This window comes from Kwoniella newhampshirensis, chromosome 3, assembly GCF_039105145.1.
Source record: "Kwoniella newhampshirensis strain CBS 13917 chromosome 3, whole genome shotgun sequence".
NCBI lineage: Eukaryota > Fungi > Basidiomycota > Tremellomycetes > Tremellales > Cryptococcaceae > Kwoniella > Kwoniella newhampshirensis.
Genome location: NC_089957.1, coordinates 1,523,755 through 1,548,170, shown reverse-complemented (window position 1 = coordinate 1,548,170; position 24,416 = coordinate 1,523,755). Strand labels below are relative to the sequence as shown.

General features: G+C 50.5%; 11 protein-coding genes across 11 annotated transcripts; 8 read left to right on the top strand and 3 right to left on the bottom strand.

Moving 5' to 3' along the window:
* Positions 1-268: 268 nt before the first annotated feature.
* IAR55_001909 (uncharacterized protein) lies at positions 269-2,120 on the top strand (the record flags this gene model as incomplete). Its single annotated transcript, XM_066945032.1, has 7 exons — positions 269-404; positions 464-501; positions 550-600; positions 655-719; positions 775-846; positions 1,191-1,311; positions 1,365-2,120. The coding sequence occupies 7 exons, from the start codon at positions 269-271 to the stop codon at positions 2,118-2,120; spliced, it is 1,239 nt and encodes a 412-aa protein (XP_066804955.1).
* Positions 2,121-3,480: 1,360 nt separating this feature from the next.
* IAR55_001908 (uncharacterized protein) lies at positions 3,481-3,820 on the top strand (the record flags this gene model as incomplete). The annotated part of the gene is made up of 2 exons (XM_066945031.1): positions 3,481-3,700; positions 3,786-3,820. 2 exons carry the CDS (start codon positions 3,481-3,483, stop codon positions 3,818-3,820), a joined length of 255 nt encoding a protein of 84 aa, XP_066804954.1.
* A 2,696-nt stretch (positions 3,821-6,516) lies between these two features.
* IAR55_001907 (uncharacterized protein) lies at positions 6,517-7,518 on the top strand (the record flags this gene model as incomplete). The annotated part of the gene is made up of 4 exons (XM_066945030.1): positions 6,517-6,685; positions 6,787-6,920; positions 7,023-7,177; positions 7,245-7,518. 4 exons carry the CDS (start codon positions 6,517-6,519, stop codon positions 7,516-7,518), a joined length of 732 nt encoding a protein of 243 aa, XP_066804953.1.
* A 951-nt stretch (positions 7,519-8,469) lies between these two features.
* On the top strand, positions 8,470-9,357 carry IAR55_001906 (uncharacterized protein; the record flags this gene model as incomplete). The annotated part of the gene is made up of 5 exons (XM_066945029.1): positions 8,470-8,475; positions 8,533-8,571; positions 8,633-8,985; positions 9,045-9,127; positions 9,176-9,357. 5 exons carry the CDS (start codon positions 8,470-8,472, stop codon positions 9,355-9,357), a joined length of 663 nt encoding a protein of 220 aa, XP_066804952.1.
* Positions 9,358-9,482: 125 nt separating this feature from the next.
* Positions 9,483-10,293, bottom strand: IAR55_001905 (uncharacterized protein; the record flags this gene model as incomplete). Its single annotated transcript, XM_066945028.1, has 3 exons — positions 9,483-9,511; positions 9,649-10,039; positions 10,117-10,293. 3 exons carry the CDS (start codon positions 10,291-10,293, stop codon positions 9,483-9,485), a joined length of 597 nt encoding a protein of 198 aa, XP_066804951.1.
* Positions 10,294-10,555: 262 nt separating this feature from the next.
* On the top strand, positions 10,556-12,352 carry IAR55_001904 (uncharacterized protein; the record flags this gene model as incomplete). The annotated part of the gene is made up of 6 exons (XM_066945027.1): positions 10,556-10,657; positions 10,722-10,969; positions 11,022-11,579; positions 11,630-11,964; positions 12,024-12,199; positions 12,251-12,352. 6 exons carry the CDS (start codon positions 10,556-10,558, stop codon positions 12,350-12,352), a joined length of 1,521 nt encoding a protein of 506 aa, XP_066804950.1.
* Positions 12,353-12,679: 327 nt separating this feature from the next.
* IAR55_001903 (uncharacterized protein) lies at positions 12,680-16,208 on the top strand (the record flags this gene model as incomplete). The annotated part of the gene is made up of 20 exons (XM_066945026.1): positions 12,680-12,785; positions 12,851-13,258; positions 13,312-13,443; positions 13,505-13,572; positions 13,620-13,734; positions 13,870-13,949; positions 14,014-14,097; positions 14,154-14,321; positions 14,443-14,608; positions 14,656-14,743; positions 14,800-14,947; positions 15,002-15,073; positions 15,151-15,234; positions 15,277-15,326; positions 15,374-15,393; positions 15,446-15,512; positions 15,614-15,659; positions 15,920-15,996; positions 16,048-16,084; positions 16,137-16,208. 20 exons carry the CDS (start codon positions 12,680-12,682, stop codon positions 16,206-16,208), a joined length of 2,088 nt encoding a protein of 695 aa, XP_066804949.1.
* A 121-nt stretch (positions 16,209-16,329) lies between these two features.
* Positions 16,330-18,946, top strand: IAR55_001902 (uncharacterized protein; the record flags this gene model as incomplete). The annotated part of the gene is made up of 9 exons (XM_066945025.1): positions 16,330-16,378; positions 16,426-16,554; positions 16,616-16,657; positions 16,719-16,821; positions 16,872-17,048; positions 17,098-17,186; positions 17,249-17,317; positions 17,373-18,809; positions 18,864-18,946. 9 exons carry the CDS (start codon positions 16,330-16,332, stop codon positions 18,944-18,946), a joined length of 2,178 nt encoding a protein of 725 aa, XP_066804948.1.
* Positions 18,947-19,298: 352 nt separating this feature from the next.
* Positions 19,299-21,754, bottom strand: IAR55_001901 (uncharacterized protein; the record flags this gene model as incomplete). The annotated part of the gene is made up of 8 exons (XM_066945024.1): positions 19,299-19,326; positions 19,474-19,575; positions 19,695-19,940; positions 20,033-20,099; positions 20,151-20,163; positions 20,228-20,258; positions 20,370-21,018; positions 21,082-21,754. The coding sequence occupies 8 exons, from the start codon at positions 21,752-21,754 to the stop codon at positions 19,299-19,301; spliced, it is 1,809 nt and encodes a 602-aa protein (XP_066804947.1).
* A 248-nt stretch (positions 21,755-22,002) lies between these two features.
* Positions 22,003-23,143, top strand: IAR55_001900 (uncharacterized protein; the record flags this gene model as incomplete). Its single annotated transcript, XM_066945023.1, has 4 exons — positions 22,003-22,271; positions 22,427-22,507; positions 22,591-22,693; positions 22,838-23,143. 4 exons carry the CDS (start codon positions 22,003-22,005, stop codon positions 23,141-23,143), a joined length of 759 nt encoding a protein of 252 aa, XP_066804946.1.
* Positions 23,144-23,387: 244 nt separating this feature from the next.
* IAR55_001899 (uncharacterized protein) lies at positions 23,388-24,364 on the bottom strand (the record flags this gene model as incomplete). The annotated part of the gene is made up of 6 exons (XM_066945022.1): positions 23,388-23,482; positions 23,560-23,696; positions 23,779-23,828; positions 23,912-23,965; positions 24,037-24,106; positions 24,258-24,364. 6 exons carry the CDS (start codon positions 24,362-24,364, stop codon positions 23,388-23,390), a joined length of 513 nt encoding a protein of 170 aa, XP_066804945.1.
* Between the last annotated feature and the right edge of the window lie 52 nt (positions 24,365-24,416).

The following is a 24,416-nucleotide window of genomic DNA, read 5'->3' as shown; positions in this document are numbered from 1 at the left end:
CAGCCAGGCATGTTTCTTTCTTTCTTTCTTGCGCAGTGATCCCTCCGACGTCGTGGTGTAGTTGTGACAATAGTTCTGGTGCGTCCACCGGGATGTCTAGATCGCGTCGTTATGCTACTTTCTCCGATCAATCTCCAGCATGGCTGCCAAAACAACCACTGATCAGCTCAGGCACGACCTCCCCCACATAATTTCCATTTCGCTAGTCTTCGACATGATCACTGCCATCATCTGTCCACATTGATTGCACCCTTTCCCACATTCATCCATGTCCGAGCTTCGAGCAGTACGGAAGTACGCGGCTCAACATGACCTCTTCAATCGTTTGCACTCGATAGCGGCCGACGAAGCATTTGTGCGGACAGTCGCTCAAGAGTGGTACGAAGGTCGATTTGACGTTGTTGGTAAGTGTCCTGAGCTGCCAAAAGAGCACCGCGAGAATGGGGCTGAGCGCGCTCGACAGCCAATCAGAGATGTGGGAACTGGTATTGTGACCCGTCGGTGAGTACACCTCTGTCCGCTAGCGCCGCTTGAAGCTCATGAAAATAGACCAGCTCAAAGGTCTACGCGTATTTCAAGTCCACAGACGGACATATGTTTGTAAGTTGTGCATGTATGTACCTCTTCTACATACTCACTGACATCTCCTCGTAGCATTGGGACTTCAACCTTCGTCGGTCCAACTTGTCGCTAGCCAGTCATGCGGAAGAACGAGGAGGGTGGGTGTGATATCGTCAAATGTAAATTATTGTCGAGTTAACTCGACCCTTTCAGTCTCATACTGGTCGATTCGACAAGACGAGGCAAACGGATGCCTGATGGACTATCAAAAACGGTGCCCATCTGGTACGTATCCTTGTTGAGGTCATAGCTGACATTCAGGTGCGCTGTGATCAACCTCGCCATCGCGAAGCGATATAAACCCGAAGGAAATTGGGATACGAGCTTGTATCTCCCTCCTCAGATCGTGCCTTCCACGGAAAGATCACAAATAGAATCTCGTCTAGAAGAATGGGCTACAGCGCTTGAAGTGAGTCCAGGTATTCTGACTGAGGAATTGACAAGCAGCGTGCTACGCTTCCTCTACCTCGATTACGGAAACCTCTTCGACCATTCTTCATTCACCCGTCTACCTCTGTCGCACCTCATATACCACAATCACTAGACTTCACCCCGATTATCTGTCTCAGTGCCTCAAGATGGGTGAACAATGGTGCGGATGCGATTCCCTCCGTGACGAAAGTGGCAAGGAGGACGGTTGGCTTCGAATATGTGCCCGGTGGAGGAGACGATGATGAGCTTTGGGCGAGGGTGAGTTCAATGATGGGTCGCGACTCGCTAGTACAGGACTGACTTGCCAGAAGGGTCTCACACCGATACTCTTTCATGCCAACAGAGAAGTCCTCTTATCGACGGAGAGGGACGATCTGCCTCATGTCGTGGACGATATAGTCTCTCGACCTCCGCCTTCATCTATGGATTCCGTCCTGCCTTCTGACGCTGTCGGTGTACCTTCCCATACTTCTAGATTAGCTCTGGAAGTTGGATCACCCATTACTTCTACCAGTTCATGGGTTCACGCAAGCTCCTCCCATCTGACCATCCGTGTAGTCGAGGTCGACAAACATCCAAGGAATATCCCACATCTGCTACCTCTTGAGAAAGAGATGATCCTCGCCGTGCCATCTGCCAAATCTGACGGAAAGGCTTACGCTGCGGCTCTTGTCGAGCTTGTTGAGTATGTCCGGGACGAGATGGGAGACAGTGCGGTAGTCTTACTACCGGCTCACCCGTCTGCACACACGAAAGCCATCCGAGCGTATACGACACTCGACAAAACGGCCGACGATTCAGATCCTCCGCCTCCACCTCCGTCCATCGAACCTTCTCCGGTTTTCACTTTAGTAGACAGTCGGAAACTCATCATCCCTCTTGCTTTGGTACTCCTGTGTTCTGTCCCAGAGCTCACCCCTGAGTTACATCTTCCCGAAAGCATCACGAAAGCAGTCATTGCGAGTCAAATGCACACATTGGTCGCTCTTTGGCCGGACGGTAATCCGCCCAGAGCGGCGCTCAAGCGAGTGAACGAGTTCCTGATGAGCGAGGGAAGGAGAGCATAGGCAGGGCAGCACGCAGCTGGCCCGAGGGGCAGGGCATGAAATATTAGATGCGATGTGTCATAGCATAGGTAGGCATAGAATGTAGTCCACCCTCATCTTCGGAGGACCAAAGGTCCGAGTGCAGTAAACATCAATGATGTGCCCTGCTCCTTCTTCATCTGACAACGGTTCAAGCAGTCTTGACGCAGTGGTACAGTCGTACATCGAGACTGCCCTGTTTCAGCTTTCAGAGTTTGCTAAGGGATTACTATCAGTGATTCATGATCATTCGTAAGGGATTTTTGTGCAGTGTATGGTAAACAAGTAAGGAGCTTTCGCCGCGTGTCAGCCTCGCACGCAGGAACCGAGTATCAAGAACCTTGGACGAGCGAGGCGTTTGTTAAGCGGTGGCACCGTAACGTGGCATACCCTACAAGAAGGTCGTGACAGGTCGTGATTGCCGCCATGAGGGCACCACTTGTATATGCATAGAGTTGTTCGCTTTCCAAACTGCAGAATCGCATTCCAAAGTCCCATACATTAGAATCGTTGCCCAGATTCCGAAAGCAGTCGGAAAACTTTAATCTGGTATTTACCCTGAAAATCTGATATTCTGATCCTTTTCCGATATCAGGCTGCAGAAACCTTGTCCTCTTTATTTTTTCGTTATCAACTAAAATAATCAGTCGTCCATTTACTGCTTTGTATAATCTAGATGCAGACCATACCATCCGGAAAAGGAAAGAATAACCAGTGGGTCCTCCAAGTCTGGGCTGTAGGATGGCGGCGGGGGCGTACCACGTCCTCAGGAATGGTTACTGATGGTGGTGGTGGTCGTCGTCGTGGTGGGTTATTAGTGCCTTGTGATCGCCCGGTTCTGCTGGAATGCCCTTGTGATTGACTGCGTGGAGAGAGCGCCATGACCCTGTTGTTGGAGCCCGAAGCTAGATCTGCATCGTTCGTTGCGAAGAGATGCGCTCTGGGCCAGCCCTCAAGTAGGCTTCTGCGTCAAATACGGGACAGGAGGATGCTTATTTGTCAGACCACGCTCTAGTCGTTTTCGAGTTGTCGTACTCGATCTTGCTTCATTTTCTTCCTTAAATCCTCTTTTCTTGCGCATACTTGCATTGACTCATCCATTCACTCGTTCGTTCATTCATTCTTCTCATTCATTTTCTGTTCGTTGTTTTACTTTCTCGTAAGAGAACCCAATCAATCGTGGTGTCGTCCGAGACGATACACGAAACGCTCTACGAGCTGAGCAGATTCGAGCTGGCCTCGAATACTCTATATCCACACTCTTTAGCAGAACTCCCCCAGCCAGTCTTACGCAAGGCTTCCCCTCCTCGCTGATCACACGCATCTAATCAAACAAAACACGATGACCCGACTCGGACTCTTCTTCGTCACTCTCTTCGCCCTCTTTTTCACCGCCACAGTGACATGTCAAGCTTCCCCGCATGTACCGCGATATCGAGCAGGAGAGTTGATGGAAGCAAGGGCTTTGCCACAGACCAGACAGCTCGAAGCGATGTCGAATGCTCAGAGGATGAGACAGGGTTATCCACTGAGGAAGCCGGGGCAGGTCTTTGATGCTAGATGTGAGTTACGGACCGCGGATTTCGCTCTGAAAATATGACCGCGATTCGGGTCACTGATCCATGGTGGACGATGTTGAAACCACAGTGGGACCTCGTGCACCTGCGCCTTCCAATGCTTAGAGCGAGACTCGGGGACGATGACGATTTCTCTTAGACTTTAACGTAGCGTGAGTTGAACGTCCGGTCCGACTCGACCCCGTTATCACTTGTTTCTTGAAAGATGACTGCTAACTTGCATTCATCGCTATAGCCTCAAGACTTCCCTTCCCTCCGAAAAACACGATTCTGCTCCGTAATCCTTATCATGCTTCTCCCTATAGAGCTTTTCTCCTTTCTAATCTTGAAATTCTTTCTAGATGCCAAGCCTGCCATGCATTGTATTGTATTGAGAGCTTTGAGATGGGATAAGTTACATGCCGATGTTGCTTTTCTGATTCAAATTCAATTCACGTGGAGGCATATCGACGCGTACGTAGATCACCATGATGCATTCCATATCCAAGAATTGCTCCCACAGACACCGATACACCTTGTGGCCTGAGTTGTGGTTTACAGCAACTGTACCAGCTGCGGAGGGCGTCGCCCTTTACCTGCTACAATGGGGGATCGACAACGTTCTTATACGGGAATCTCATAGGTATCTCACTGTCAGATTCGGGTTCTTTTGCGTAGTGAACATTCGAAGTTGATCGACGTAGCAGTGTCCTCCGGTCATACAGTTGCAATCTTCTCGTCACCTTGCATGGGAACAATCTTCAACGAACAAGGGCGACAGACCTATTTTGAAGTCTCCTTTCACAGATTTACCGATCAAAGTCACTCAGGATAGGTCAGGTCTCTTACGACCGGTGACTGTTGTGGACATATCTTTGTAATTGCGCGACAGGCAACAACACGTCGGTGTGCAGACAAATGGATGGAAGATGCATCAGAATTACAGCACAGAGACGCTTCCGAAATCAATCTGTGACTGTTCGTTCGAATAAAGTATCTGTCACGTTCACAAACACACCTAATCAACGCGCTACTACCAGACATCCAACCTGGTACACTCCCCCAACCATAACATCAGTTCACACGAGCCGTTCACGATCGTCCAAACGCCCTGTCGTCCACGATGAACCGTCTCCTCATCCTCATCGCACTATTCGTCGCCTCATGTCTCTCCATGATGGTCGACGCTCGTCCTAAAGCTTCCAACGACGTGATACGAACAACTTTCAACCGTGGTCTGTTCCATGGAGAGAGAGACTCACAAAAGCGGAGAGGATCGCACGAGGTTTACCGCTCGATAATCCGAAACGGTTATACGATGCTACCAACACTCAAGGTAAGTACATGGGTCGTGGTGTTGGCACGAAAGGCGGAAAAGAAGACGAAAAGGATTGTCGACATAATTTGTGGGCTCGACTGACAAGTTTCTCGGATTCGTGTAGCTCTCAGACCCCATGCATCGTAGAGAACAGGGTGAACCGGGAAGCGTCGAAGACATCTCTTAGGAGCATGATGCTCCATCGCGGACCTTAAGTGACTCAAAAGATAGGGAGAGATTGACATCGTCGCTGCCGTTTGTTAGCTGTCCGTGTGTTGTACCACCTTGGACTCTAGTGAGAGAATGCAAAGTCTCTGTCTGCTTGGGGATGATGGTCAATGGATTCAAGAGATCATTACAGGGATGTAAAGTATAACAACACTGTTGTGGTAGGCTCTCGTTCGGATCCAAAATCGGTACACTACGAACCTAGGCCGTGTGGGACCTGACACTAAGATAACTTACATACTCAGATCGAACGAGTCGTGGTTCACGTCCTCGATTGGGTTCACAGACCGTCGAGCCTTTCCCCTTCAGCACGGAAACCATCGGAGCTCGAGTTGACGTGAAATTAGATTAGGTCCTGATCTCGATTCTCGAAATATTTGCTTGAACTAACTTGTCGTCTACCGATCTGTCTTAGAAAGCGTCAATCAGGTTGCAGTTAGAGGTCTGTGAGGGATCCGCCGGAAAGATAACTCCCAAAGGTAATGTACCGGGTACGTGAGGTCGACATTTGTTTATGAGACAGTCACAGGCTGGTTCTAGAATGCTATTGACGTTGATGACAATGGCGCGTATGATCCATGAAAGCTCGTCAAGGAGAGACACGAGTCGTCATCTGACGTACGTGGTGATCAAGTTTAGCCATTCCTCTAGCTTGACACAGTACTAATCGAGCGAAATGGCCTTCCGACTACGAATGATGGCGGAAACTGGATTCGTTATCTGTTATACGTAAATCTCCCATCGAGCCTCCCAACATGTCTCGTGACAGCAAAGACCGAGAAGACTTGCTATGAAATGGTGACAGAGACCACTGGAAATTTGTAACCTTGTCGAGAAGTTCGACCAGCGAAGGATATGCAGATCGACACTGTATCATTTTGATCCGCGCCACGACCATCAGCGGCGAGGTCGAGGCGGAAACGAACATTTGGGGGCTGAGGAACGTCAAAATCCGAAACCGACGATCGTTTAGTGGCTCAGATGAACCAACGAAGGGAGGAGTAAGGGACGAACGATGATCTTGGCGAACGTGGATCAGCGGGATACACACCTACACAAACTAGTGAAGAAGGGTATTGTTTGTCGAACACAGGTGTGGTTCTGGGTTGCGTCTTCTGGTAAGCAATGCAGTGTTTTGACTGGTATTTAAGCTGGGTGAGGTCGTCGACCCGTCCTCAACTCTCTTCTTTCATCTCAACCACAATCCATCAACTGTTCCCAAAGTCTCGACCTCACCCATATTATCCTAGCATCGCATAATCTTCAGCCTTTCATCATGCTCATCAATATCGGCTTCGTCCTCGTCGTCAACCTGTTGGCTATGTCGGCGCGATCTTACCCGACCGTGGAACAGACTGGTCTCGACACTCGTATGACTAGAGGAATCACCTTTGATATTCCCAAGGTGGTTTCAAGGACCGAGGGTTTCGATCAAGGGAAGAGAGGTCAGTACATCCAAGCAATACTTTGTTGAAGAACCTCGACGGAGCTGTTGTGATTTACGATTCGATTATTCGAAACGACGGCTGACTGCTCCGTTCTTCAGCCCTCTTGACTCATTACATCGAGACTCGAGCCGGTCCCGTCAAGGTTTATCTGCAAGCCAGTCATGCAAGCAACGGCTCAGCTATAGGATACCTATCAGTGGAACCTGACTGGAACGTTATCACCATAACACCTGTGAGTGGAAAAGCAACAGTTGTTCCCTTCGTCAGATTCCACACACCGATATTTGAACAATACGTGCCACTCATACCGACACTAAAGATCAATGATTCATAGAGCTTCTTCGACAAGCAGGACGACTTGTACTTCCCTCACTCTGCTCCAGTGTCCAAGGAGTCCATACAGGATGCTTCTCCCTATCTCGGAACTCAGACTGTCTGGACACGAGATCTGACCTACAGCACCGAGAAGATGGGCAAAGGCGGAAGACAGTAAGTCGTCGACACCCACCTTGTCCTCCTTTATCGAATGCTGACCGAGACTCTGCGGGGTTTTTAGCACCGTCTACCTCATCTCAGGACCTTATACCGATAATGGTCATCCTCGTGAGACCCACAACACATTGAGCTTCGAATCATCTGTATTCAACGTCGCTTCCATCCCAGGTAGAGTCACCCTCACATGGACCAATGCGGACGGATCCACTGCCAACCCCAAGTTCTTCATGGACAAGAAGGTAGACAGACCCACGATCTATGCGGCCGGTCAGATCCAGGATTTGAATTTGGGTAATACGGTGGAGGAGATTTTCATCAATGCCGTGAGGGCGTAGCAGCGATCGAGGATGTGGACTTTTGATGGTTGTATGTACTTTTAGTTGTGATATTCGTTCAGCACGATGTGTATAATACGAGTAATTATGTAGCTTAGCAGCTCTTGACTATTGAGCTCATCCGCCTATCTGCAGTCTCAATGCCACAAAGCGTCAGAAGGCCCCGTTTTTGAAAAGTCCTGAAGTCGAAGACAGACTGTGACACCGACCGCGTCCTTTGCGAGTCCCCGTCACCCGAGCAGGACATGCTCGAGGTCGACCATTTGACCCCCACTCCTGGTTCGCAGCTAGGAGTATATGCCCGCCTAAGTCAGTCTCAACACATCTCTCGCATCGGCCGAAGCAGTCCCACTTCGGAACGTGTCTCGCAAACGTGCATGTGTGAAGCGACTTTCCAACATGAAAGAGGACGGACTCTTTGACAAGAAGTCACGGTCAAATGTGCCTGAAAGCGATATATCGTGTCCCTATGACATCAACCTCTTCTCTCCGCGGATACCCCGTGTTTCTTATCACGTTCACACGGCGGAGAAGTGTATGCGGGTCAAGTTGCGTCACGAGTCTTTCCCTCTTGTACAGCATCCATATTTGGACATCTATAAACAGAAATCCAGCGTCATAAACGTACCTAGCTGCGCGGATGGGTCATCTCTGGGGCAGTCTCAAATTATGCATGCATCTTGTCGAGTATGTCACGAAAGGTTGAAACCGTCACAGGCACTTTTGTTCTCAGAGAATGAGGGTGGACAGACGTCATGCACCCGTCATGCGTGCGAAATTAACATTCTGAAGATGGTCATGGGATTTCGGCTACATGTCCGGGATTCGTACAGATATATAGGGGGGCGGGGGGCGTAGGGGTATCAGCTTCTGCCCTCACCCCTGTATTCAACCACAACAACTACTACGCTCTTCACACACACAACAGCCTACACAGTCAGATACATCAATATGGGTGTGAGTATCCCTCGCCACCAGGCTGGAACCCGCTGACGGAGTGGTATGGTGGGATAGCTCATGGACACTGTCAAGGATATGATGCCCGGTGGTACCGTACGTGAGAGCGGTCCTCTCCAGAGTGCGGGATGCTGATCCGAGCCTACAATCGCAACAGGCCGGTGCAGGGAACGATCAGAACCGTTCCGGTATGAACGCTGGGGACGACTACAACAGACCCGGTAACGACAACTACAACAACAACCAGTCGGGTGGTCAAGGCAACTTTGGCAGCTCCGGTATGGGCAGCGGAAACACCGATGCTCTCTCCGGTGGCAACAACTCTTTCGACCAGTCCCCTCAGTCAGACACCTCGGCTTCGTTCAGCCCAGACCAGTCCAAGGGTGACAGGTCCGGGTTTGGTGGAATGGGTCAGGACCAAAGCTATTCTTCTTCTGGCAACACCTATGGTTCGACCACTGGTCAGGGAGGCGGTATGGGCGGGTTCGACCAGCAGGGTGGGGGTTACAAGTGAGTCATGACCGTTTCAAGACTTTGATGGTGTTGCTGAACATGACATGATTGCTCAGCGACGGGAACATGGGTGCGAATATGGGTAGCGGTGGTGGCATGGGTGGCATGTCCGGTCGTGACAACTATAGTTCGGGTGGTGGTGAGTCATGTCAGCCTTCTCATAAGTGTACAGCTAACAGAAGGACAGGCCGAGACGACAACTCTTACGGCGACGACAGCAACACCGGAATGGGCGGAATGGGAGGCGGCGGCGACTTCGACTCGTCGGGCAACCAGATGGGCGGTCAAGGCGGCTACGGTCAATCTCAAGGCGGTTATGGCCAGTCCCAAGGTGGTTACGGTCAGAACACCAACCAGCAGGACTACTAGTGCACTTTGGTGACAAGGGAAAGCATCCTCGATGAGGAGCGATGAACAAGATGTGAATGTACCGATAGGAAAGAGGAGATGCATCGTCTGAAGCGATTCTACGTGGTCGTTATCTCTCGTTTAGCTCAATACTTCACAGGGATTGCCCCGGTTGCTACGAGCTCTTTGATCCGCAACTCCACCATTGACAATCTATCTTGACCCCAGAAGATCTCACCGTTGATCACATAGTTCGGCGTTCCAAAGATACCTTTTGTTTATCAGCCTTTGACTGAAACAGATCTCACTCACCGAGTTCCACCGCTTCGTCGTGGTTCCGTAACCATTCCTCGACGCCTGCATCACTTTTATCCCCTCTCCTGTCTATCGCACACTTCTGAACCACTGCCTCATCTATACCAATGTCCCTTGCGATGCGTTGTAACGTCTCGACCTCGCAGTAATCCCCATCCTCAGTCACCCAGATGCACTGTTGAACTGCATAACTGAATTTCAACGATTCAGGGGAGCCGACACCGAAATGTTGTTGAATACGAATGATAGCTTCTCCAGCCAACTCGATACCTCCTGGTCGAGGAGGGTAGAAGCGGGGTTGAGGCTTCATTGGGATATTGTATAGTTTGGCATATCGAGCGAGATCAAGCGCATGATACGCTTGTCGTGCGGGATGACGCGTCTTCAGCTGCACATGAGGATCTTTCAGCTCGGATGAAGGCTCTAGTTTGAGCGAAGTACGGGATCAGGACCAGCTCAACTCACCCTGATCCCGCCATTCTCCTCAACGACGGTTATAGGCTTGAGATGGATCGTCAGACCATAAGTCTTTGCAATTCTCTCCGCTTCAGGAGCGCCTAAAAGAGCCCAAGGTGAAGAGACACCATAGTAGATCTCAAACTTGATCTCCTGTCCAGGCGGAGGTGGGCTTGTCAAGTACATGGGTGTTCTGGCGAGTACTTTTCCGAGTTGAGATTGATCAATTATGATTTTATGGTTAAACGAGAGACAGTTGACGGGACGCCGACGATAAGATTACAGGGCCTCCTCTTTCTGGTAACGACTTACAAGTTGGCGCGCCTAATGGTTGCATTTCTAAAACCTCGTTTGATGGGACCAAAACACGTCCTCGTCTCGCAATGTTGATCTCCTCTCTGTCTTGTCCCCTCCATAACAACCGCAAGTCACTTTTTTTGCAGCAATCATGGCCCACTTCAGAGAGAGTCAACCGGTCATCGTACACTGCGACACGGAGTATGTACGTGGTAGTCTCGGTGTCGGCGAGCTCTTCTCGAGGCCCACAACGGTATGTTTTACATCCCTCTTTTTTCTCTCGTATGTATGATACGAGACTGACGCGCTCATGACAGACACTGAAAGCATGCTACGCGATTCCAAGAGCGTCTTCAAGCAAGGCGGCCGAGACAGACGGCGACGTATCAATGGATGCTGGGGAACCCATATCGGCTCCCGAAGGGTCATCAAGACATGGCTGGTTAGTAGGGGAGGAGCTGGAAACGGCGCTGAGAGAAGACGGGTGGGAGGAAAAGTATGATGCCAAATGGCCATTTAGACCGAGCAAAGACAACCAAGATTGGGAAGGTAGAGAGTTCATTCTGTGAGCTACTTCTTCCCGAATAGTGGTCGGATAATTAGCTGACAGCTTGTAGATCCCACTTTTACTCCTTATTAGGATTAAAACTCGCAAATAATTCGTCACCATTACTCTTCATACCACCACCTACACCGCCAACCTTACCGCTCTCCACACAAGCCCTCTACACCCAACTCGCTTTCGAAGGTCTGAATGTTCCCATCTTCTCCATCCTCCCTTCGCCTCTCGCTAGCCTTTTCGCTCTAGGCGCGACGACAGGTATCATCATCCATATAGGTCGACACGAGTCTTCCATCTCCGTCGTCACTGAATCTGTGGTTAGATGGGAGTGTTCAACAACGGCTCCTGTGGGAGAAGCAGTTTGCGAAGACTGGTTCGAGAGACTACTCCTCCAAGATGAGGCTTTGGCCAAAGAGCTGAAGACCGCTACGGGGAAAGATGCACTGGAAGATGAGGAGAAGAGGAAACTCGTAAAAGAAATAGCATCGGTGGTATGGAACGAGTGTACAGGCGATGATATCGAAGTTCCCGCTGCCAAGGTCGGAAGCGGTGCAGTGGTCATCTCCACTCTGGGCGCCGAGAAGGAGGATGATGCTTTTGACGTGGCCAAGAAGTGAGTCAATTGAACGACCCTGTCCAAAAATCAGCTGAAAGGCTGGTTAGACTTGTCGGAGACAACGCTCCTCCACCTGCAGCTCATTCTCACAAGTCGAAGAAACAACAAGCACAAGCTCAAGCCGCCGCTGCGAAGAGTGCTGCCGACGCTGCTGCAGCAGACACCATCGTGATCAATATTCCCTCTTTACCTGGAAAAGACATCTCATTAGGACCTGTGAGACATAGACTGTGCGATCCTCTCCTGTTCGGAAAAACTCCTGGCGGAGACACTGTGTGGGAAGCAGTCGGTCGAGCGATTGAAAATGCCTCATTGAGCGTGAACGAGAGATTGGGTCTCTGGGAAGGAGTGGGAGTGGTTGGGGAACTGGCGAGAATAAAATGTGCGTTGCTGTGTGTTTCACCAATCTCCGTTGAACCACGTACTGACATGAGACACCAGCTTTTGCACCGGCTCTGGTGACATACCTCTCTCCGTACCTTCTCTCATCAGCAGACCTCCCCTCGGATTGTCAGCCCAGTAAGATCAGATTACTCAGCATTCCCGACTACTTTGGAAACTACAAGAATGCGACGACGGAACTGGCGCCATTCCTGGGAGGTTCCCTGGCATCCAAGGTGAGTGTCAAACCCTTGGACCATTCAGCCCGACTGACGCATTCGATGCAGGTGGCATTCACTGATCTGACAGGGAGGCATTGCATCACCAAAGTTGATTATAACGCAAAGGGGCCCGCAGCGATATATACTCTCACCAACGAAGATAGATAGAATGCTGGAGTGTCGCGGACAAGTGAGAAGAGCATGCTTTCATATATGCATGTTGATCAAAAAAAATCAGCTGTTCTTCTTCTCCTGTACGGAGGAGGAAGAAATGAAATGGGGTGACCTGATAAGTTGCGCACGAGCCTGCTTTTCTCTTCTCTGTCCTCCACCTCACAGGTCCACTTTGGATTCTGGGTACAAATGACCGTTCTTCCATACCTTCTCATCGACCCTTCTTTCCTCTCCTCTCTCATTACCTCTACATTTGAACGGATGCCCTACAGTGATAAAGCACTTTATCCTCGTTATCAGCATCATCGTATCGACCTCGTCATGATGTACGACAATCCAACCGATTTCGAGGGCGATGTGGGATTCTTCGCGCCTGCTGAAATCCCGCAAGACCAACCTTCTTCCTCGTCTATTTCGATGGATCCGGGTGGGTATCCCTCCCCTATTCATTGTACCTCACACCTGTGCTGAGATGGATAATTTGTCCCCCAGTCGTATCCCCTACTCCGGCAAGGGGTCAGCCACTCCGATTGCCCATTCTTTCTCACCCCCTCCTTCCGCCCACTACTACCACCATGGGAGCAAGCATCGCCACTCATCCGTTCGCAGTCACCAATGCCAGTGGGCCACCTATGTCCACGGCTGCTGTGGACTCACCTGCTGGCAAGACCCACCATTATCCGGCCACTGCTAGCGACCCGACCCAAGCGCTTAGGATTACCGGCCCCTCCACGAGTAACCCAAAGGTCAGACCTCTTCTTCCCATCATCGCTGATGCCGCTGCGGCGGTCAAGGTGTCGCAGGCTCACCACACGACTGAGGAAGGCGAAGACTACGGTGATGATATGTGGGAAAGAGAGGGCGTGCTAGAGGATGTTGATCGAGGCACGCTAAATGGTGGTGAGTCACTAGGGGGAAGTACATTACATGACGATCTCATTTCTCCACCTCAGTCACCGAACAAGGAATGATCCAGGATGACGAGCCTGTTGCCACTGTCGAGGTCATGAAGAAACGAGAGGATATCAGGAAGAATGTGATACCCAACTCTAGCGGGATCGCCCTTGTTGGTCTTAACAGACTACGTGAGTCTCACCAGAGATGAGACACCATACAGTAGCTCAGTTCTCATCTTCCTGAGCTCAGACGAACGCCATCGCGCGTTCTTCAAATTTCCAGCTTTCAATCCAGTTCAGAGCATGGTGTTCGACGACGTGAGCTCTCAGTGACCGCACTTCCTTTGCGATTGTTCGCTAATCAGACTCAGGTCTACCACGGGGATGACAACATCGTCGTGTCGGCGCCCACTGGATCCGGCAAGACCACCATATTTGAGCTGGCTATCTTGAAGTACGCTCTCGATACCGCCCAAAGCCGTCCCTCATTGGCGATATACATAGCACCAATGAAGGCCCTCTGCAATGAGAAGCAGCGCGAGTGGCATGACCGAATGGATGCTATCCATCTACAATGTGAGCCCTGAAACATACAGCAGGTGCTGATCGTTGCAGGCTCCGAGGTCACGGGAGATACCGAACAAGCCAAGGCCGTGTACCAAGCTGTAATCAGATCGAACGTGATAATCACCACCGTAAGCTACACGACTTCTCACATAGCTACGTGGAGCAAGCGTCTGACCTCCGACCGCTCCGAAGCCCGAGAAGATAGAAGCCATCACACGCAGGGGTGCCATAAGGAACGTTATCACCGAAAGAGTCAAGTTGATATTGATCGATGAGGTGATTAACAGTCTTCCTAGCTTGGCCTCCTACCGTGAATTGCTGACACGGTATAGGTACACATTCTCCGCGAGAATCGCGGCGCCACCCTGGAGGTTTTCATTTCAAGAATGAAAATGAACGAAAGAGTACGATTCGTCGCTCTCAGTGCCACCGTACCCAACATCGATGACATTGCCCGATGGCTTGGACCTCCAAAGCCACCGCATGAGCTGTCACATGGAGTAGTTATAGGAAGTGAAATGGAACAAGAGGAAACGAAAGCGAGACAGACGTACAAGGACATGCCGAAAGCTAAAGTGTACAAAGTGAGTTATAAAGCAGCGACTTTGCTGACAAAGCCAGTTCGGAGAAGAATTTCGCCCGGTACCACTCAGTCGCGAAACGTACGGGATTGATGGGGGGGGAAACGAATGGGCGGTAGCCGGCAAACTTGACAAAGAATTATATCCTATCCTTCTCAGACATTCGAACGGACAAGCGGTGTTAGTATTTTGTCCCACGCGAAAAGGTTGGTTTTACTTGTTTAGATTACGGGTGCTAATGCCCGGTTCACAGCTTGTCAAGCGACGGCCGAGTACATCTTCAAACTCTACCAGGAGGCAAAAGAAAGAAACCTGAAGGTCCCTTGGGTTCAGCATGACACGTAAGGTTGCGCCGAAGTCCGTGATTGTCGTGGCTTGACTGATTTTTCCCATTCAGCGACCCGTTGGATCTCATGGACAGCAAGATCGCAGAACTGTCGACTTATGGAATTGCTGTTCATCACGCAGGACTTGAGCTTAGTGACAGGCGGAAAATCGAGGATGCATTTCGAGCTGGACGGCTGCACATGATTGTCTCTACTTCGGTTCGTAAATGGTCACTCTGGGAGTGGTGGGTAATGATCTGACTCAGCGAATAGACACTAGCGGTGGGAGTTAACCTACCAGCGCATACTGTCGTCATCAAGGGCACCATGGCGTGGCAAGGACCTGTCATGGGCTTCAAGGAATACTCAGATATCGATATACAGGTAAGATCCCGGCCCCTGAGCATCGCTGACTCAAGCAGCAAATGATGGGCAGGGCTGGACGTCCCCAATACGACACGAGTGGTGTGGTCGTTGTCATGTGCGAAAGGACCAAAGTTCAAAAGGTAGAAGCGATGCAGCCTGCGCCATTTCCATGCTGACTTTAGCCTAAGTACCAGAAGATGTTGTACTCTCAGACGGTGCTTGAAAGTTGCTTGTAGGTTTATGTTCCAGGCGATGTTCATAGTCTCACCCTGATTTTAGGCACGAGAACCTCACCGAACGTAAGCTTTGCGAGATTTGAACCGGTTTTCCACAATGATAATCAGCTGGTAGACCTCAATAGTGAGATCAGTTTGGGCAACATCCAGTCTGTCAGCGCTGCCCAGGCATGGCTGCGAAAGTGAGTTTCGCTGGCTAAATATTACTGACAGACAGTTCCTTTTTCTATATTCGTATACAGCAAAATCCTGGGTACTACGCCATCGACGATTCTGCCGGCAGGGATGGTGCCAAGGATTGGGAAGAGTTCCTGAACAACCATGTTGAGGTATGTCTATCGTTGCAGAGCCGCTGTTGACACCGCACAGAAAGCACTACAACGGCTCAAGGAACGCGATTTTGTCCAAGAAGTAGAAAATGAGCACGGGAACATGATGCTCGTCTCAACCCAAATTGGCATAACGATGAGTCACTGCATGATATGTTAGTGACACGGTGAGAAAGATCAACGGTTGACAGTTCATTTAGCCTATGATACGGTATGTCTCTGTAGCAGTACGTTGTGTAACTCATTTCGCCTCGTCCTAGATGTGCTCTATTCAGGATGGCATGTCTCCAAGGGCTACAGTGAGGGATTTGCTGGTCATTCTTTCAGGAGCAACAGAGTGGGTTTAAGGGTGAGGCCAAAAATGTCCAAACTGATCTACTCACTGTAGGTTTCGGGATCTCCGCATCCGTCGTGGAGAGATATCGGTACAGTCTCTGCCTCTCTCACCTTCATATTCGGCCTACTGACCGAACTCAGACTCTCAACAAGATCAGGGCCCACCCAGAGCTCCGTTATCCGCTGAAGGACAGTCCTAAAGACTACCCGTAGGTGTTATGTCATGTCCATGTGCTGATTGGCGTGCAGCGACAAAGTTTTCCTGTATATCCAAGCAGCATTCGAAAACATCTCTTTTGACGATGAAGCCAAAAAAACAGAGATAAGCACTCCAATGCAGACTATGATGGCCATCCACTCCTACGCTCATCGAATTGCCAGAGGTATGTTCAAGGAACATTTGCATCTCGTCCACTAATCTGCTTTACAGCTATGGTGCAGTATGCCTCCAACTGCAAGTATGGCAAAGCCACTCGATCTGCATTGGAGCTCTACCGAACCACGATGGGAAAGTCGTGGGAGGACTCTCCTTGCGTATTCCGGCAAATTGACACCATCGGTAAGCGTATAGCCCTACTCAAGGAAGAAAGTATTATGGCTGATCATTCGACATTCGACAGGACCAAAATCGATCAAAGCCCTTGGTGTACGCGGAATACTCAGTAAGTCATTCCGATTGAATTCGGGTTGACATGTCGTAAGCAATACCACAGCTCATCACAGCCGACAAACTGGAACTTGAAGCAACCTTTCACCGAACAAGGGAATTTGTCATGCAGGTCCTCAAACAAGCGAAGGCTTTGCCACGATTTAACGTGACGATCGTGTATGTTAGCGTTACCTGCTTTGAGCAGATCGACTAATAGTCGAACGTAGTGAAGAGAACCTCGATCGAAACAAGCACGAGCTTCAACTTCGTGTCACAATCAAGCCTATGAGCCAGGATATGAATCTGACCGGCAAGGCGAAGCGCACGGGCTATTCAACCGGCTACAATCTCTCCGCCCTTTTCCTGCGACAAGATAGCAGCTTCATCATGTTGAGGCGTATAAGGTAATGGGCTACACGCAAGAATGAAGGGTAATGAACTGACAACCGGTAGTGCGGTGAAATTGAAGGACAAAGCGTCCGACTTCCTTCTCAACGTATCTTTGACAAAGCGGTGCGATAAAATCATTGCTACCGTCGGAGGTGGGTGGTGATGATCGTCTGTTGCTGATATACAGTGGACGAGGTGGCCGGCTGCTCTACAGTGATCGAGTATGAGACAAAGCTTGACGATTCTGTCTATCCTCCTGATCTTGAGCCGGAAGCGCAGACTCGTGAGAATCGTTGTGTTGTTTGGCAGCTGCTTGGCGTACACTGACTTTATCTCAGCCGAACCTGTCGACTCGTCCGATCAGGAGGATTCTCCAGAGAGCCAAGAGCTCCGTCAGCCAAATGAGAACAACCGCCGTCACCACCATTGCGAAGGCGGCGAAACTTGTGGTCATGCGTTATGTGGAGCCGGTCTTTCTACCTCCAAGCAGGTACCGTCAACCGCTAATCTGGGTACCGGTAGTATCAAGTCGGCTTCAGAAGGTTTGTACAGTAGAGGGGACGCGATGCCATCCGAAACGAGACTGATCCCCAAGGCAGGACGCAGCCAGAGCAAAGACCCTCATGTATCAGGCCTAGCCTCCGAGAGGGCACATCAAGCAAGACCAGGAAATACTGAACACATCATCACCTCGATCGAAAAGAGCAACGCAAGCAGAGAGGCACGATTCGCCCACCAGCTGTCTTCCTCAGATCCAGAAGTCATTGATTGCACAGATCCCAAACCCCAAGCCCGCACGGTCAGACTACACAATTCTCCCTTGCAGGAGGAGGTAACAGCTTATGATGACTCCACCATGCCAATCTATGAACCATCAACCCAGCAAGGCCTCTCGATGCATACGCAAGACGATGGTTACGAAAGTGTTAGAGAAGACACACCTCAAGATATTGTTGAAGTCACTGGCGAATCCGACTGTCACTATACCGCTCCCTCAGGGACGAACGAATGGACCCACCAGCATGTCCCCGAAGACTTTAATGATGACTCCCAAGTGGCGAGGGGCAGTCACTTGCGAGAGGCGTCCGCTGCTGACGACATCATCGACGACTTTGACCTCGAACAAGACATCCGCAATGCTAACGAGAGGTTCCTCAAGCGTCCGGCTACTGATGAGGATCTAATGGGCCGCGAATCCGCTACTATGTGGAAGCGCCTCCGATTCAACACCGCGTCTCCGGGCTTGGAAGTGCGTGGAATCCAAGCTGCGAACGATGATTGGTATGACAATGACATTTCGAATGTACAGCTCGTGAATCATCGACCTCCTCCTTCGCAGACAGTGATCACTGACCAACCTGTCCAACATTTCCATGCCTTCCAAACCCACGAAGCTCGTCCACCATATCAACACGAGCGGCATTACGATGCAGAGCAGTCCTACAACGCACCTCAATCTTACTATCATGACAGGCCTCAAGATGCTCCTGAGCCCTTCGACATGTACCGAACTTACGATACCCAGCAAACTTACCAAGCTCCCCAAGCCTATGATACCCTCCAAGCTCAAGTTCAAGCTCAAGCTTACGATGAAATCCAACCTCACGAAGTTGAGCAGACTTACGGTGCTCCTAGACTCTACGAGATCTCTTACCCCTATGAGGCTAGCCCGCCGTACGAAGGAGGTCTACCTCGAGAGACTTTGGAGGTATATCGGTCTCACGAAGGTGGAGAGCGGTCTCCTCCCCTCTATTGGCGCCACGATATGCCTCAGGGTGAGTTGCGTCCTCCACTCGTATCACTCGCAAACAGCTATTGATTTGCCATAGACATGGACGAAGCAGACGGCACTGTTCAAATGAATCCAGCGTATTGGGATGAGCACGCGAATGAGATGCCTGCTTCTCAGTGAGGTGAAGGATGAGAAGGATTGCGCATTGGTCACACCACGCGTGTGTTGATGAATTGAGGCAAGGAGGGTTTCATTTTTCATTTCGTACTTTACACGCTTCTGTCGCGTAATATCACTCATGTGAGAGTCTATGCATGTGTGTGACATTCGATCGATAGCGCCGCACAATGTGGATCAGACTCAGTATGCTTCCTCTCCTCCCATATACGCTTGCATCGGACGAAAAGTCATCTATAGGTGAAATGGAGACTGCACTATCTCGACATCTCGGTGACGCCCCTGTCCTGTGAATCCTGACTCTATCCGCCTTGTCAATGTGATATATATGCATGTGTCCCTTCCGGAAGTCCGATCACAAAGGTGGATTGTAAGATCGTACCCTATCGAGGGTTTCAAAAAGACATCAGCCACACATCCATGTTTGGCACCGCGACAAAAAGGATATGGAGACGGGTAAGCTGATCACAGACCGCCTCTGGCTCCCGACTTGGATGGGAAAGGTGACAGACAGATGATTGCAAACTCACTTTGAAAAGTAGAATGGTTTTTGATGCTTGAGAGCCAAAGCCAGCGATTCTCCAGTGACGAGATTGATAGATCGATAATCTATAATATCAAGCTTGTTCCATCTGCAAGCCAAAATCGGAACTGCCCATTAGCGCCTGCTTTCAACTTGAGAGACTTCAGACGGTGGCACACGAACTCGACAAGGAGACCACGATCACGGACAGCAGACGGACTGACTCACCTTCCACGACTGGTCTCTCTCAGAGCCAATTCCATCTCGAATTCATATTTGGGTCCTTCGACTCCCGGTTCCAAAAGATCAGTGATCAGGATCCTGGCCGGTGGTCTCTTCTCGTTGGGTTTCGTGGGGACATATGGCGGATCATCGGGGGAGGGTGGTGCGTCAGATCGAATCAGACGCCATCGTCCGAAATGAAGGCCTTTCCCGCGTAATGTCGGTCGCAGAGAAGGTACTATTTCTGATGGACTGTAAGGCAAGAAGTAGGTTGATCAAAAGGGCGTCCACCATGCGATGTGCCGTGCAGATTGAAACGCTCGAGCTTGACAGTGCCTACTTACTGTTCTGTTGTCAGAAACGATATGACAGATCCGTCCGGGTAGAATCGTAAGAATCGATGATACGTTACTGTGGTGATCAACTCAGCGAGGTGAGATTGCTAACATCATCGCGACTCACTCATATGCGTGATCTGTGGACAGTTCGTCAGCTCAATGCTACCTTGCGTCAAAGTTTTCAAAGTGAAAGTAACGCACCGTCACCCATTGATCACCAGCTCCTGGTCGACTGTGAGGATACTATGTCAGCGGCCGAACACCAGACCGCTCTTCATCATAGGTGTGAACGCCGAAGCTGACTCCACTACATACGACAGTATCCCTAAGTCAGTCCACTCACATATAATGACAGACAGCGATGTAACACCCATCCATTCTCACTCGTTCCTCTTCCAAGAAGGTCGTCCTCCATTCACCTCGATGTCTTCTCACAAGGTCTCTCACTCCCAACCCATCGGGTACCATCGCAGGGGTTTTATATATCCCCAACGCCAACTTTCTCCACACGTTCGATACGTGCGTCAAATATCTTGCTCTCCAACAAGTCGACGCGAATCTTTCGATCGAAGTGACGTCTAGATGGGTCAAGATGGGATCTAACAGCTCGGAAGGGAGCTTGGATATCGGTGTAGGTAGATCTTCATCTGCGGGTAGGAAGGTCAATGAATGAGCAGGCACATGCAGCGAATCGAGCAATGTCGTGAGCACTGATGGAGACGCGAGGGTGTTGATAGTCGTCAATTGATCATCAATACTTGTGGTCGGGGCAAGGGGAGGAGCAGCCTTCACGTAGTCTGGCTGAAATTGGAGATGTCGTTGGAAAGAGTATGGCACGTCGACTGGCGCTGAAGGAGAGACGATATCTGTCGATGAGGGAGTGGGTGCCGAGGGGGATGTTTCGTTGATGCCGTTAACAGGACCTGTCCCGTCGACCGGTCTAGTTTGAGCGGCTTTGGCGACCGAACGAGCATATAACCTGTCCACGTCGTCTGCGCGATCGTCAAACATTCAGCTGCGCACATCCTTACAATAAGCAGGGTCGCCTCGCTCACCGTCCATTCTGAACGCTTTACGATAGAGCATCAACGCATCGTTCAGTTTCCCACTCTGTTCATGTTCTACGGCTTTCGCATAGAGCTGGACCGCTCGTTCTTTCTCGGCACCTGCATGAGATATTCTCGGTTGTCTCGATTTCGACGATGTGGGACTTGTACTGGTCGGCCCTGGAACATTCACCATTGTCGTCCCACTCGTTGACACATTAGATTTTGATGGACCTGACTCGTTCACCTCGTCCAAGTCTGGCGGTAGAAGTGGTCGTTGTTTCTGATTCTTCGGTGATTTAGTGGGTAACTTCGTCTCGACCATATTGGGCGAAGAAACGCTCTCCACTCCTATCTCCTTGTCCTTCTCTTTCTCTTTCCATCTGACAGGTCCCAGATTTACTCCGCCCCTCAAATCGGCCCCAGTTCCACCATCCATTCTCACGCTTGACCTCGTCCCATGCTCTCCTTTCCTCGATTTGACTTCTTCTCGCCATCGCGCTCTGAATTGCTCCAACTCTTCATCGGTGATTTGTAATCCACCAGCGACCCCACCTCCGTTCGCTCCTCCTCCTTGTCCGTTCGGCCGTGAGGAGAGATGGAGTCGCTCGAGCTCCGCCAGCGGCAGTTCGGGAGATCGCGGGGAGGTCGGGGAGGAGGGCGAGGCGACTTGGCCTGTCATGTTGCGCTATGGGCGAAAGAGAGTGATCAAATAGGTCATGAATATCTATCGATTGATGTAACTCACGACCTGAGAGTGGGACCTCCACTCCGAGATGACTTTGGATCCACGGGAGAGTCACAACACAAACATTATCGCCTCTAGTCAATCTCTGATCTCTCTTGTGTTTCTTTACATCTCAGCTGTTCTGCATCTCTTCTTCTTCTCTACATCCTCCGGACTGATCAGTATTGACCGAGTGCGATATCATGTCCCTCGCCACACATCATCTCCCGTCGCCCGCAGCAACTCCATCATCCTTACCGGTCGATCATCCTCCCCCGCAGGACCACGACCCGTCATCCACTCTTCCCAATCCTGATGACAGTCACAACCACGAATCGAGTCAGAACGATCAAGCTGCGCTGAGAGCAGAATTGGAGAGTCAATTATTACGCTTGGCTCAGGACCTGTACGAGGTCGAGATATGTGCTGGTGATGTGGGTACCGGGATGGAGGATGCTGTTCCAAATTACCTGTGAGCGATCTTTCGTCTTCAAGGCATGGTTCCAGAGGTGGAAGACAGTGATGAGGGATGAACAAGGGATGTTTAGTAGTCCAGCATTCATATCGGCTGCTGGCATTACCGGAGCGTCAGAGCTGCATCGTGCTGATCGACTCCTTGATCGGCAGGATGAAAATCAACAAAGCCTTCGTAGAACTCTCAAGTCTGTCTGCCCAGATGACCGATTCCGTCCCGCATCAGATCATCGAGTGAGTCACGTTCCCCACGCAACAGCATTCTGGCGTAGCATCGTCTTGGACATAGTCCTGACGCTCTTTGTTTGGTCCTATAGCAGTGTGGACCGGTTCAAGAATCCTCACTATTATACGAAACAGACGATAACAAGAGCGACAGGGGAGAACCAATTTGCCCTAGGTAGAGTATTAGGGTTGGAAGTGAGTGACATGCTTTCTATTCACACGTCGTCTCAACCTCAATGAGGCATAGCGACCTCTTTCTTTCATGCCCATGAGAGAGATCACGGATGGTATGACTAAACGTCGAAGTCAAATGCTTATGCACGAACTTGCTCATGATAGAGCTTTCGACGACAATTACATTCTGCGCTGCAAGATGAGTTCCCGCAAATACCTTTACCAGAACGTCGACATTATCCAGCACATTCGCAGCCTCTGCAATCGTCGGATGGAGGTATCAAGGAGGAGAACAACAGGCCTGCTCATGGATCTGCTCACGATCGTGAAGCAAGTGTGGTTAGCGGTCGTGTAGGAGCGGGTACGGAGTCAAATGTCAATAGGGACGTGAAGATGGACGTGGAGGACAGACCTACAATCGTGGATGAGGGTGGAGATTCCAAGACGAATGATTTGCAGGTAGAGGGGTAGGACCCCGCATGATCGAGCGCGATCGCATGTCGAAAAAGAACGATACGATACCCTGCACCGGCTCCCATACCATATTTGTCGAACTATCACAAGAATGTTGTACAGTGTAATTGGCGTGACTCCTCACACAATGTGCTTCGTTGCACGCCACTATTCATCTCACTACTGATTGTCACAGGGCTACAGCCACCAACCGCATCCACAGACAAATCCCCTCCGCTTCGCCTTGATCTGCTCTGTTTGATCAGGCTTGGAACTCCCTTCCGGCCAAGATGAATAGCCTCATACAGATGATGCTTCCAGCCATATAAGCCATTGATCGCAAGTAACTATATTTCCCTGAAGAAAGATGGAGTCGACAAAGTCAGTTCAGCTACGACATGGGTCGAAGTCGAAGTGGGTGGGTTGGTACATACTCTTTTCAACGAGGATGTAGCAGAAGGTGAAAACGGTCCGAGCGATCACCAAACCCAAAGCTGAATTGTTGAGGGTGGACACCGGAAGTCGAGCTGCATTCCCTGCCAAAATGGCAGCTGCCATAAAGCCGAGATTGCTACAGTCAGATATAACCAGTTAGCTTAGCGCTTGCGTGGCCTCCCGGAGATCACTTGGTCCAAGACGAAAGGGTGACTCACACATGTGTGTTGTTTGCAGCGGCGCTCGCACGAAGGATACGACCTCGAAGCTGAAGCCAATGCAATCAGCCAACGTGATGCGATTGGCGGAGAGCAGGATTCGTGACGTGAGCAGTGGCAGCCTACAACGTACTCGATCATCAAGCTTCTCTGACTTCTCAACCCTCTCCCAGCTACCTTTAGGATCCTTCAGGTACCATTGATCAGCATCTCGCTAGTAATGGTGTCGGAATGATACTGTCTCGTCGGTCTACTCACGGCATTGTTGTACTCAGTCTCTGGACCGGCTCTACGAGCTTGGCCTAATGCCCACCAAATAGGAGCCATGCTATGATCGTCATCCAGCCAGTCAGTACGCGTTACTCGGGAACGAGTCGTGTATCGACGGCTCCGAGTGAAGATATGTCGGCGGATGGGTGGGCAATGCAGCGCAGCAGAACGAGGCTGAACCTGCTCACAGCTGTGTGGTCGCCACTCACCCGAGGAACCATGTCGCTGGGACAGCCCAGAAACTGTAGTTGTAGTTGAGACCGGTTGCTGTGGACATGATACGAGGGATGAAATCTGTGACACCGTAAGCGGTCATTGTTGAGCGACGAGACAGCTTGAGTGTTCACAAATACCACTTGTCAGGTTGA